A 12,586-nucleotide genomic window follows, 5' to 3' on the forward strand; every position below is an offset into this window, starting at 1 on the left:
AGGCAACTGGGTAATGGGAATAATGGGGGGTAAAGGGGCATTGAGGCAACAAGGGCAAAAGGGGGATAGGGGTAATGGGGTAACGGAGCAATGAGATAAGGAGGGGCAATAGTAACGGGAATGGGGAAATAAGGGTTACTGGGGACAATGGGGGAAGGAGATAATGGGGGGTAACGTATGGGGAATGGGGTGATGGAGGGGAATGGGGTCGGTGAGGGGAATTGGGGGCGCTGGGGGTAATGGGGCAGTGGGAGGCAATGAGCAGGAGCTGGACGAGGCACTGGGGGCGATGTGGGGCACTGGGGGGTGACGGGGGCAGTGGGGTGAGGGGAGGACTGGGAGCACTGGAGTGTAACAGGGAGCAGCGGGGAGGCCTCAGCAAGGGGAACACGGGGCGGGACGCATGGCCCCCATCACCCCATGCAGCCACAGCACCTTTATTTCTCTTTATTTCCTCCACGGCGCCCCTTGTTGAGGCGGGGGGCTCCCGACACCCCTTTTCTGGTGGGGGAAGCCCCCGGCTCAGACGATGGCCGCCTCCCGCAGGGGCTCCCCGTGCAGCAGGCGGCCGGGCGCCAGCCTGCCCACGTCCATGGTGCTGCAGCGGCCGTGCAGGAGCAGCTCGGCGGCAGCGCGGCCGGCGGCGGGGGCCTGCTGCAGCCCGTGCCCGCTGAACCCCCCCACCACAAAAACGTTCTGCAGCTGGGGGTGCCGGCCCAGCACCCCGTTCTGGTCGAAGGTGTTGTAGTCGTAGTAGCCGGCCCAGGAGCTCCTCACCTGTGTCAGAAATGGGGTGTGAATAGGGCTGTGCCCCCCCCCACATATTTTTTTTTGGGGGGGTCGAGGGGGAGCACCCTACCTTCAGTGTCTGGAAGGGGGGCACGCGGTGTGCCAGCCGCGGCCAGACCTGCTCCTGGAAGAAGTCATGGTCCACCTCCAGGTCCCCTGTGTCCGGCTCGTCCCCCTGCACAGGTGACACATCAGAAGGGTGTCCTTCCCCCCAAAAAATCCCTACACTGCCCCCACCCTGGGACGTACCTCGGGGGGGCTCATGCCCCCTAGGAAGTTGCCAGCGATGCCCTCGCGCCGAAAATAGGCCCCCGAGGTGTCGATGAGGAAGGGGCACTCCAGGCCCGGCCCGTCGGGGCAGTGCCACATGTAGACGTACCTGCGGGCACAGCACCGCGTCCCCTCTCCGTTTTGGGGCTAAAAAGCGCCCAAATAGGGACAGCAGGGGGGGGAAATTCCAACGTTCGGGGTCAGCACCGACCTCTTCCTGGGCTGGATGGGGAGGGGGGCTAGGGACCCCCCCGGCAGACTGGCGGTGGCCGTCGCCAGCAGCTCCCCGCTCCAGGCGCCGGCAGCAACAACAACGATGGCACAGGCGACGGGCTGCTGCTCGGGGCTGTCGGGCAGGCGCACCTGGGGACAGTGGGGACAATGGCGGGGGGGACACGGGGCTAGCCCCCAAGCTGGGGACGGCAGTGGCACAGAGGGGGCACGCTCACGTTGACGTATTTCACGCGGTCCCGTGCCATCAGCTGCATCTCGTCCTCAGAGGGTGTGATGAATGCTGGAAACGTGTTTTTTGTTTTTGTTTTTGTTTTGTGTGGGGGAGAGAAGGACAGTACGGGTGTCCTGGTGCCCGGCGGCAGTGGCAGCAGTGGTGACTGCGGTGTCACCGTGCCAGGGGCTCACATTTTGCCTCCCCGACACAGCTGAGGACGCCCAGGGACATGGCTTTCCTCCGGAAGGCGTTGAGGAGGGACCAGGGGTCGAACCAGCCCTCGTTCTCCAGCCCTGTGGGGTGGGGACACACACACACGGACACACAGCAGGTGGCACCTCTGTCCCCAAGCCCCCCCAGCCTGACACGCAGCACGTCTCCCCCTCACCGTAGGACGCCACAGCCACGTCCTCCGTGTTGATCCAAGGGAACTTGGCCTTCAGCTGGCTGGGGGACAGCAGGGCCACCTTGGCACCTTCCTGCCTGGGGACAACGGGCATCAGGTGCGTGGGGGGGTGACAACACCAGGGGAGGGGGGTCGGGCAGGGGGCCAGGCCTCACCTCTGCAGCTTCACGCCGGCCTCCAGGGTGGCAGCGCCTCGCTGGGAGGCCAGGAAGAGGTACCCCGAGGGCTGGAACTGGAGGTCAACGGGGGGCTCGTTGGGCACCCAGAGGTAGTCCTGGGGGGGTGGGGATGGACACACAGCCTGGTGAGCGAGGTGTGGGGGTGAGACCCCCCTCCGCTGTATCCCCCCCCCCCCCAGACTCACGTTGATGTTACGGAGGAAGGCGGCGGAGAAGAGGGACAGGCGGATGTTTTCGGGCAGGGAGAACTGCTGCCGGATGCCCCCCACGGACAGCACGGTGGAGGCCCGGGAATACTGCTCGGGGAAGGGGGGGCATAGAGGGACAGGGGGATGAGAGGGGGTGGCTGTGCCCCCCTCCCCACCCCCCACCCTCCCAAGAGCTGGGGTCTCACCGTGGGGTCCCGCTCCACCACCAGCACCCGCATGCCGTGCTGCCGGTTCTCCAGCGCCTTCAGCCAGTAGGCGACCGCCCAGCCCACGACGCCCCCCCCCACCACCACCACGTCTGCCTGCTCCGGGGGGGGGCAGCTCTGGGGGCTCCACTGCGGGTCCCAGCCCCCCGGCCCCGGCAGCTGCTCCCGCAGCGTCTGACCCAGGCGGGACAGCGCCGGCCCCAGCTCTGCGGGGAATTGGGGCCATGGGGGCGGAGCGCACGGACACCTTCCCCACGGCCCCAAGGCCGTTTGGAGCCCTCCTGCCCCCCCCAGCCCCCTCCGCACCCCCCGGGACCCCCCCACCCTCCCCAGCTCCCGGCCCCCTCCCCCTTGGGGCCCCCCCAGCACCCCACACGCAGGTCCCCAGGACCCCCCCAGCCCCCTCCCTGCACCACCCCACACCCCCTAGAGCCCCCCCCGCACCCCGAGGTCCCCCTCCCCAATTTGGGTCCCCTTTACCCCGCCCCCATCCCTATCCCCTGCGACCCCCGCCGCCCCCCCAGCCTCCCACGACCCCGAATCCCCAGCACGACCCCGAATCCCCAGCCCCACCCCCCCTCACCGCGGAACACGTCGGAGCTCCGCGGGGCCGCGACCCGCAGGGACCTCCCGGGGGCCGCCCCCCCGCGCCCCCGGGGCCCGACCCCAGCGCCCGGGCCCCGCAGCGCCCGCAGCGCGCGCCCCCCGCGCAGCATGCCGGCAGGCCACGCCCCCTGCCGCCAGACCACGCCCACTGCCACCGGGCCAGCCCTGCCAGTAGGCCACGCCCCCCGCCGTCAGGACGCGCCCTCTGCCTCTAGGCCACGCCTCCCCTCCCCGCCGCCAATCCCCGCCCGCCCCGTCTCGCCCCGCCCCCGGCTCTCCGCGCGCGCCCCCCGCCTCCCGCCCGGCAGCCAATGGGCGGCCCCGCCGGCTGGGCGGCGACTTCCGGCGGAAGTGCCCCCGCGCGAGGCAGTGCGACGTGTGCGCGCAGCCGGGCCCGGCGCGCCGCCGCCGCCGCCATGCTGGACTTCTTCACCATCTTCAGCAAGGGCGGGCTCGTGCTCTGGTGCTTCCAGGGTGTCCGCGGGCCCGCCGCCGCCGCCACCGCCCCCGTCAACGCCCTCATCCGCTCCGTGCTGCTGCAGGTCCGGGGGGCGCCGGGCGGGGCCGGGGCAGGCCGCAGAACGGGGGGGGGGAGGGGCGGTGGCCCCGGGCCGCCTCGTCTACCCAGCGCCTCCCTCCAACCGTTGCCCCCCCATTTCCCCGCTGTCCCATCCCAGCCCCCCCCCCCCGTGTCTGTGCTCGGCCGGGTGCCCCTGGTTCTGGGGGACGCTGAGCGGGGCCGTGCGTGCGCTGGGAGGGGAGGGATCCTCTGCCCGGGGAGCTCCTCTCTGGGAGAGAGGGGGTTCGGGGACACCCCCAGCAGGGTGGTGCTGGGCCCACTGGGAGGGCGGCTCCGCCTGGCAGCACCTAAGGGGGGTGGGGAGCCCCCCACTAAGGGGGGGACATATCGAGGGGGGCCATGTCAAGGAGGGGTGCCCCCCGTGTGTCGTCAGGCACCTGAGTGGCTGGTTTCCTCCCGCAGGAGCGCGGCGGCAACAACTCCTTCACCCATGAGGCCCTCACACTCAAGTACAAGCTGGACAACCAGTTTGAGCTGGTGTTTGTGGTAAGTGGCCCCTGCCATGCTGCAGCACTGTGCTGCGATGTGTTCTGCCGCCTGGGGGGCTGAGGGACCCCTGGGAAGGGGCGTGCTCATGCTTGGAGGAGAAAGGGGACGCTCAGGAGAGGTTGGGGGCTCGCTCAGGAGAGGTTTAGGGCTCGCTCAGGAGCTCCAGAAGGGCTGAAATGCCGGCTGGTGCCTTCCTGCGGGGCTGAGGCTTGCAGCTGCCTGCCCCAAACCTCTTGAAGCCTTCGCTTGGTGAGGAAGCTCGGTCAGCCCAGCACAGGCAGCAGCTTGCGCTTCGGAGTCGAAGCTTTCCCTGGGATGTCACATCCCTGGTGTTCCTCCTGCTCTGCCGGTGGCACAGCACTGTGGAGGAGGTGGTGCCCATCAGGAAGTGCTGCAGCTGGGCCAGGTGTTGGAGGGAGCGCCCTGGGATAAGGCGTGAGCCCTGCCGGGCACCCAGAGGGACTGGGAGGGCATGGGAATGGCCACAGGTGGGGCACGGGCAGCTCACACCTCCCTGCTGGGAGAGCAGTGCTCGTGCATGTGGGGCTGGAGAATAATTATCTGCAGCAAGCTGGTGCTTTTGATGCACACCGCCGTGGTTTGGCTCCCTGGGTGGGACTCTGAGGTTTTTGGGACGAGGGAGGCCTTTCCCTGAGGTTGTTGGTAGTGTCCTGCCCGAGGGATGTGTGCTCAGCGGGCTCTCTTGGTGTGCTGTAGGGTTTGGTTTGCTGTGTGAGGAACGTGGGTGCGACACGACTGTCTCTTCAGCCACGCACCGCTCTGGTCCCTATCAGTTTGTTTTAGTGTTTGTGGTAGGATTAAGACTTATGCACTGCAGCTGGGATGGAAGCCCCACAGAGTGCTACATACTAATAAAACTTCAGCACAGAACAGTCACCTGAGAAGTCTGCTGTGACTGCACCTCCTTAAGGAAAGCCAAATACGTGTGTTCGTTCTTGTGCCTTAGAAAACGTTCTGACTTTTCCCCTTTAAGCGCTCTCTGCCTGATTTCAGTGAAGCCCCACAACTTTCCTTGTGTGCCCACGTTAAGCACAGGGCTTCCTGTTTTTTTGGTACAAGTCTCTGTTGCTGTGGAACATCCAGCCCATTTTTATTGGTGTCACGCTTTAATGTGAAGCTCTGCATTGTGTCACTTTTGTTTCTTTGAGAACATGCTAAAAGCTTCAGAGGTTATATTAGAAAATGTAGTCTGAAGCTTGCATCATCTGCTTGCTGAAATGAAAGAACTTCCCATCAGGTTTTCTTGCAGAGTTTATGAATGTGCCATTTGCACAGAGCGACATCTTTTCACTGTGCTTTTTTGCAGGTGGGCTTTCAAAAGATCCTGACTCTAACCTACGTTGACAAGTTGATAGATGACGTGCACAAGGAGTTCAGAGACAAATACCGTAATGAGTTTCAGCAGAAAGGCACTCTGGGCCTCCTAAATGGCACCTTTGATTTTAAAGATGACTTTTTGCGTCTCCTCCGGTAATGAATTTTCCTGCCACTGCAAAGCTTCCCTGTGCAGCAGGGCCTGTGTCCTTGTGACTTTCACTCCTTCCCCTGCTGGAAGTGTGGCAATTATTCCCCAGCTTTGTGGGTGATAGCCAGTGGTGGGTAGCTCTGTTCTGCTTCTGTGCTGCCGGCTGGCTGGCAGCAGGTGTAGCTGTAGTGGCAGCGTGGGTTAAAGCGCGGGTTCTGTGCTGATAACTGGGAGGGGCTGAGCTCTTTGATGTTGCCATCTAGAGCAGAGATGGTCGTAGGGATGGGGGCAAAGAGCTGAAATTCAGGCTGATGCATGCTGTCCCGCAGGGAAGCGGAGGAGAGCAGTAAAGTCCGAGCTCCCACCGTAATGAAGACATTTGAGCAGTCTGTGAAGTCTCAGAAGACTGTCAAGTGTATGATAGAGACCCGAGGGGAGAAACCAAAGGAGAAAGTCAAGACCAAGAAGAATAAAGGTTCCAAAAAGGAGGGTGAGTTGATGGGAAAGGTAAAGTGCCTGTGCACCTGTGGGGTGTGAATATTCCAGAGCTATGAAATGTGGGTCACGTGTGTCTCAGCCTGTGCTTTCCTGGTCCTGCATCACTGGAGCGCTGCTCAGGTGCCTTTGCTCACAGCCAGGATGGGTTCATGAGGGGAAAGTCCTGCTTAACAAATGTGATTTCTTGTTCTGACTGAGCCTGCTGGAGTTCAAGAGGCATTTGGACAATGCTATCAGACACAGGGTCTGGGTTTTGGGTGGTGCTGTGCGGACCCAGGAGCTGGACTTGGGTACCTTCCAACTCGGGATATTCTGTGGTGCTGTGACTCCATGTGCCCTGCTCTGCGGGAGAGCAGGCATGGTGCAGTAGGAGCCTTCCGTGGACTTGGCCTTGCTGAACTGCTCCGTCGTGAGAGGAGACAGCTTGGTGCCCTTCGGAAAGCAAAGTGAAACTGCCAGCAAGACTTTAATTCAGTGTGTCTCAGCTCTGTCCTTGTGAAGGGAAGCTGGGAGCACACTGAGGAGGACTGGTGGTATGAGATGCAGCCCTTCAGCTGGGACAGCGATAGGCAAAGGTTGTTCTGGTGTAACAGCGCTGTCATGTAGCATGTGTTCTGGCTCTTATGTGGGGAGTGACGTGTACGTGTCATACATGCAAAGACGTTTTGGGAGAGCTGGTTTGTCAGCTGCCCGTCTTGGGAGGATCATATCCAATGCCTTTGGGCCAAAGTAAGGTGCTCCCGTTTCTTGAGGCTTCCAAAATCTTAGAGGTGAGGCTGGAGCAGGACTCTCTCCTGACAGAGGAAAGCCTTCTGTGGAGTTGGTGCAATGCTGGGTGGTGGTGGTGGTGTTACCAGTTCTGCAAGGCTGAGCTTGTGCTGGGCTCTGTACTGCAGGAATGGAAACTGTTACAGCATCCAATAAAGCAGCCCCGGGTGAGAAGCAGCCCTCGTCAGCTGGGGACAAGGAGGAACTGACCAAGGATGAAATACTGCAGAAGAACCGGGAAGAATTCTTCAAGAGACACATGAAAGCAGGGGAGAAGTCCAGGTGGGTAATGAGGGTATGGACAGATCATGGGGAGTCTGCCTGTGCTTCAGACCAGCTCTTTGCTGGCTGCGTGTAAAAGAAGCTCTGTGCCATCCCTCAGCCGTGCCTGAGCCTCTCCTTCCTTTAGTGACCCTGAAAATCATCCTGCTAATCATCAGACTGTGCTCAAAGTACAGTTTAGAGTTCAAAGTATAGACCTCGCGTTCAGGTCGAGATCTCTTTTTGGGGAGGCTTTCCGACTGTGAGTAAAGGGCACATTGATGCCTGGTTTGGGTTAAAGCAGCCCGCATCAAGCGTGATACGGGACTAAAGTTCAAGTAAATAATCTGTGGAAGCCTGGCATCAGCCAGTTTTAGCTTTGGTTGCTGCCTTTTTGACACCTGGGCTTTGAATTTTCATGTCTTCTAAGGAGCTGTTTGCTCATTCTTTACAACACCAAACAAAATGTGTTTCTGTTCTTTGTTTTAGCAAGTCTCCGAAGCCTGATGCTCAGAAGGAGAAGGGGAAGAAACCCAGAGTGTGGGATCTGGGGAACTCTAATGCCAAAGTACTCGATTACAGTGACTCCACTACCAATGGGAACTCGGAGGCCTGTCCTGTGGAGGAATTTGACCCTGATGTGGTAAGAAGTCAGGTCACGGTGTCTGCTTCAGTGCATTGTTCTCGAGTCAGCTGGGCATCACGAACCCAGCTTGGTCTCCACAGCTGGCTGAGGGCTAGAAAAGGGGATCACGGTGCCCGGCCTTCTGCGTGTAAAGCAGCTGTCTAGAGAATGTTTCCTCCTGCTGTGACAGCTGCAAGCAGCACCAGTTTCTGCACTCTGGGTCAGACAGCTGAGCCCTTCTGACGAGGATCTGTGTGGATTTGCTTCTGCTGCTGACTGTAATTGGCGTTGCTCCTGGTCACAGTGAAGGCAAGCAATTAAGCAGTTGCCGCTTCTCAGTACACTGCCTTCCCCTTGCAGGCCCTGGGGGATCGAAATCGGGAGCCCGGCCGCCTCTATGACCTTGAATATGAGAGTGATGAAGAAGCTGAAGAGGAGAAGGTTATTCAGAACACTTCAAAACCCAGGTAGGAAGCTCCTACAGCCCCTGATTGCTACACACTTCTTGATTTCCCTCCCATAACTCATCTTCCAGTCCAAGCAGTAACACAGTGGAGCATTTGTCAGCTGCATGACAGGCTCGTGTGTCTCCCTGCTGCTGGCAGTTGTATGCACTGTGCCATTCACACCTGGAGGTAACTACTGTGCTTCTCTGCAGCACAAAGAAGGGTGGCCTTGGAGGCATGTTTGGCATGCTGAAAGGCCTGGTGGGCTCCAAGAGCTTGACAAGAGAGGACATGGACCCAGTTCTGGAAAAGATGAAAGACCATTTGATCGGTAAGTGTGGGTCTGCTGCATGTGGGTTCGACTGGATGGATCAGGCAGGCCAAGCTGGTTCCCGAGTGCTGTGTTTAGGGCGGGCTCCAGAGGGTTGGGTAGGGCCCACGTTTTGGGGAGTTGTTGCTCACAGGAAGTGTCGCAGGTTCCTGCCTTGCCTCTGGGGGAGTTGTCAACAGCAGAAGAGGACAGCAGTCTAATCTGGAGGGGGGAGGATCCTGCCACTCAGCCTTCCCTTGATCCACCAAACTGCCAAGGCTTGGTGGGATGCTGATGTCCAAGCATGTGCCACCTGTTCAGCCCCACTAACCCCGATCTCTTCTCTCTCCCAAAGCAAAAAACGTGGCAGCTGAGATTGCAGTCCAGCTCTGTGAATCAGTGGCTAAGAAACTGGAAGGGAAGGTGATGGGAACATTCACCAGTAAGTGGCTGCACTGCACTCATCTCTTTTGGTGTGTGAGGCTTGCTGGCCTAAATCTCCTGCTTCTCTGACCTGGTGCTACACGGAATTGGGTCGTCCCAGCAGCTGCTGCAGTTTCCTCTCAAATAAGTGCAGGAGATCCAAGCTGTGCAAATAGGCTTGACCCCAGCTATTTTGGAAAAAGAGGGAGGCCTGTGACTCCTGCCAACTTTGTTAAACTGAGCAACCATATATGATACTTCAGAAGCTCTCAGGTGTCCTCCTGGCCTCCTAATGCTTGTGGGTTGGGGCTCAGAGCTTCCCTGGACTGCCTTCCAGGTGTGACAGGTTCTCTTTATATCTCCTTTTTCCCAGCGGTGACCTCAACAGTGAAGCAGGCCCTACAGGAGGCTCTAGTGCAGATCCTGCAGCCCCAGCGCCGTGTGGATGTCCTCCGCGATGTCATGGATGCGCAGCGTCATCGCCGGCCCTACGTGGTCACTTTCTGTGGTGTCAACGGTGTCGGGAAGTCCACCAACCTGGCCAAGGTAGGGCATAGTCGTGCCGGCTCCCTGGGACGGGGTTGCTGAGTTCAGGCCACAGCTGCTAACAAGGCTTTTCCGTTGCTGGCTGCAGATCTCGTTCTGGCTTATCGAGAATGGTTTCAGCGTCCTCATCGCCGCGTGTGACACCTTCCGTGCGGGAGCAGTGGAGCAGCTCCGCACACACACCCGCCGCCTCAATGCCCTGCACCCCCCGGAGAGCCACGGTGGGCGGACCATGGTGCAGCTCTATGAGAAGGGCTACGGGAAGGACGCGGCCGGGATCGCCATGGAGGCCATCTCTTATGGTAGGAGGAAGCTGGGAGCAGGAGGGGCTGTCCTGGGGGCCCTGGGCTTCCTCCTGCTCATACTGCCTCCCTGTCTTCCCAGCTCGGAACCAGGGCTTTGACGTGGTGCTGGTGGACACAGCGGGCCGTATGCAGGACAATGCCCCACTGATGACTGCTCTGGCAAAGCTGATCGCGGTCAATGCTCCCGACCTGGTCCTATTTGTTGGGGAAGCTCTGGTGGGCAATGAGGCCGTGGATCAGCTGGTGAGTGCTGAGAGTTTTCCTGAAGGGTGGATGGGAGCAGAAGGTGTCTGTCTGCAGGTTTTGTTGGAGGAGTTGTGGACAGCGTCAGCATCACAAGTGCATTTCTTGGGTATGTTGTCTTCCTCAGGTCAAGTTTAACAAGGCACTGGCTGATCACTCCATGGCCCAGACACCCCGGCTCATTGATGGAATCGTGCTCACCAAGTTCGACACCATTGATGACAAGGTAAGGAGACCGCTTCATGCCCTAGGAGGGATTTCCTTTTAAGTGTAACCTTGTACAGAGCTGGTGTGAGCACCCATTGGTGATGGGAGGAAAGAGAGATGCAGTCAACAAACGGTGTTTCTGTGCTGTCCTGGATGCAGTTCTCTGCGTGTAGATGCACCGCAATCATCTGAACAAAATTAAGCATACTGACTTCTGTGCCTCTGGAAAAATGGCTGTGAGGTGTCTCAGTTCATTAGCATTCCTGCAGCAGGTCATACAGAGTTGGGACTGTATGGATCTGGAGAATAGGAGGAGGCTGTTTGATGTGGTTCCCTGAGGAGGCAGCACTGGAATAGCTGCAGCAAGCAGAGGGATCTGCAGGGAAGGGCACTACAAATCGGGCCTTCAGACCCCAGATTAAATGCCATGCGGAGTCACTGCACTAAAACCTTGTGGCAGGGTTGAACCTGCTTGTGCAGCATTAGGACTGAAATCCAGAAAAGGAGAAACCCTGGCAGGAGGTGAGTTGTGGCTGTAGGTGGTACCGGTACCTGGCTCTGCGGTATGTGACACCCCCTGCCCTCCCAGCCTCCTGCTGATGCAGCAGACCCCAGAGTGCAAGGGGCCTGCGCCACAGGGAGCAGCCTGTTAGCCAAGAACAAAGCAGGCTGAACTGGCTCTGCATCTGCCTGTTTTCTAAATTCCAGAGATTCAGGCTCAGCAATTCTGCTCTTTGTTGCATTCTTGGGTCCTCATTTTCCTTCCATGTCATGGTGTAGGATGAACTAGAAATAGTTCTCTGGAGTAGCAGGCTCTGTACAAGCGGGAGGAGTGGTGCTTTTTTTTTTTTTTTTTTTTTTTTTTTTTTGAAATCCAGCCTCAGTTGGCCCTGGCTAAAGATGCTTGTCCTTGGCAGGTTGGTGCTGCGATCTCCATGACCTACATCACAAGCAAGCCCATTGTTTTTGTTGGTACTGGACAAACCTACTGTGATCTGCGTAGCCTTAACGCCAAGGCTGTGGTCGCAGCACTCATGAAGGCCTAAAAACAACGATTGCACCAAATTGCTGTTTGCAGATGTCTCAGAAGAACATGCTTTACCCCGTGACTGACTATAGTCTTTCCAGTGTAGTGCAAAACAGAATGAAGGGATGCGGGCGCGAGAGCTGTGCTTCCCCTGCCTGCCTGTGAATCCTTCCACTGGCTGCGTGATTGTAAACTAGGGTGGTGGTGTTTCTGGTTGTTGTGCTTACTCCAGTTAGCTCCGTGCTCTCCTGCCATATTTATTGACTACAGTTTATTTTTGGATAAAAGCTGTCTTCTCCAGCTGGAGCACTTGTACCTGGTCAATGCCGGGGCTTCACCCAGTGACAGCCTTTCCCCGGATCCCTTCATTCTGTTTAAGTCACTCAGCCTCCCTTACAGAGGCTGAAACCAGAGCTTTGTATTGTTCATGCTGTACAAGTGGCAATGCAAGGACCTGCTGTGCTTTGGGGCTGTCCAATTGTTAGCAGCATCTGGGGGCTGTCTGGGGGGTTGTTGGTGGTGTTTACTGAGCCTGTGAGCTCTGCTTCTGATTTCTAGACCAGCTTAGGGATGACACAGGCTTGTTTGTCAGGCTGGAGGCAGGTACGCAGGCCCGCAGGCTGCAGAAAGGGATGGCTGCTGTGTAGTGACAGCATTAGAACATCTGACCATTCACAGTGCTGGCTTGATTGTGGCAGCTCACCAAAGTTGATAAACCAAAAATTGCAACGGCCTGCCCCTGTGCTGGGCAAGCAAGGGGCTAGAGGGGGAATGTTAAATTGCCTTAAGGTCCCTATTTCTGTTGTCAGTGGGATTCTGCTGCAGGGCATCCAGGTGCTGCACGTTGTGGCAGAAGCTGGGGAGCTGTGGCGGCTTAGTCTGATCATCTGACTTGTTCTCCTACCAGCCAGAGGACGATGTGCCCCTGTGTGTCTTCTGCCTGCTGGCCTCAGTGTTATTTGCTGCCTCAAATATGCTAGCAAAAGGAAAAAAATACTGGAAGACAAGGGTGGCTGCTTGCTGCTTCCCTGCGCCCTTTCTCCCCCTTTAGAGTGCCTCTTGATCCTGGTCTAAAGTGCTACACTGAATAATACAAAACTCTCTTGCAATGTCATGTAGCTCTGTCTTGCAGATGTGCTATAGTGCAATAAATTGAATGCTGTCTGCTAAGAGACATAATTTATAAATAAACTCCATAATTTGTTTTCTGTGTATATATAACTTGCCTTCAGCAAGGACAACTTTCTCCTCACGGGGGA

General features: G+C 58.3%; 3 protein-coding genes across 3 annotated transcripts in view; 1 reads left to right on the forward strand and 2 right to left on the reverse strand.

Annotated features, from left to right (window-relative positions):
* The window catches only part of STT3A (STT3 oligosaccharyltransferase complex catalytic subunit A), a 40,790-nt gene that overhangs the window by 21,681 nt on the left and 6,523 nt on the right, over positions 1 to 12,586 (reverse strand). The gene's annotated exons all lie outside the window — the stretch shown is intronic.
* On the reverse strand, positions 432 to 3,249 carry FOXRED1 (FAD dependent oxidoreductase domain containing 1). The gene is made up of 11 exons (XM_084495597.1): positions 3,091 to 3,249; positions 2,487 to 2,713; positions 2,278 to 2,388; positions 2,069 to 2,187; positions 1,896 to 1,990; positions 1,699 to 1,800; positions 1,509 to 1,573; positions 1,271 to 1,422; positions 1,039 to 1,168; positions 860 to 964; positions 432 to 777 (listed from the first exon to the last, which is right to left on the reverse strand). Exons 1-11 carry the CDS (start codon positions 3,221 to 3,223, stop codon positions 523 to 525), a joined length of 1,494 nt encoding a protein of 497 aa, XP_084351723.1. The 5' UTR covers positions 3,224 to 3,249; the 3' UTR covers positions 432 to 522.
* Positions 3,436 to 12,531, forward strand: SRPRA (SRP receptor subunit alpha). The gene is made up of 14 exons (XM_084495592.1): positions 3,436 to 3,655; positions 4,096 to 4,179; positions 5,510 to 5,673; positions 5,998 to 6,158; positions 7,063 to 7,216; positions 7,685 to 7,838; positions 8,181 to 8,287; positions 8,479 to 8,597; positions 8,932 to 9,018; positions 9,373 to 9,545; positions 9,634 to 9,847; positions 9,930 to 10,093; positions 10,221 to 10,319; positions 11,218 to 12,531. Exons 1-14 carry the CDS (start codon positions 3,530 to 3,532, stop codon positions 11,344 to 11,346), a joined length of 1,935 nt encoding a protein of 644 aa, XP_084351718.1. The 5' UTR covers positions 3,436 to 3,529; the 3' UTR covers positions 11,347 to 12,531.

The sequence above is a fragment of the Aythya ferina genome (assembly GCF_964211825.1).
Source record: "Aythya ferina genome assembly, chromosome: 22".
NCBI lineage: Eukaryota > Metazoa > Chordata > Aves > Anseriformes > Anatidae > Aythya > Aythya ferina.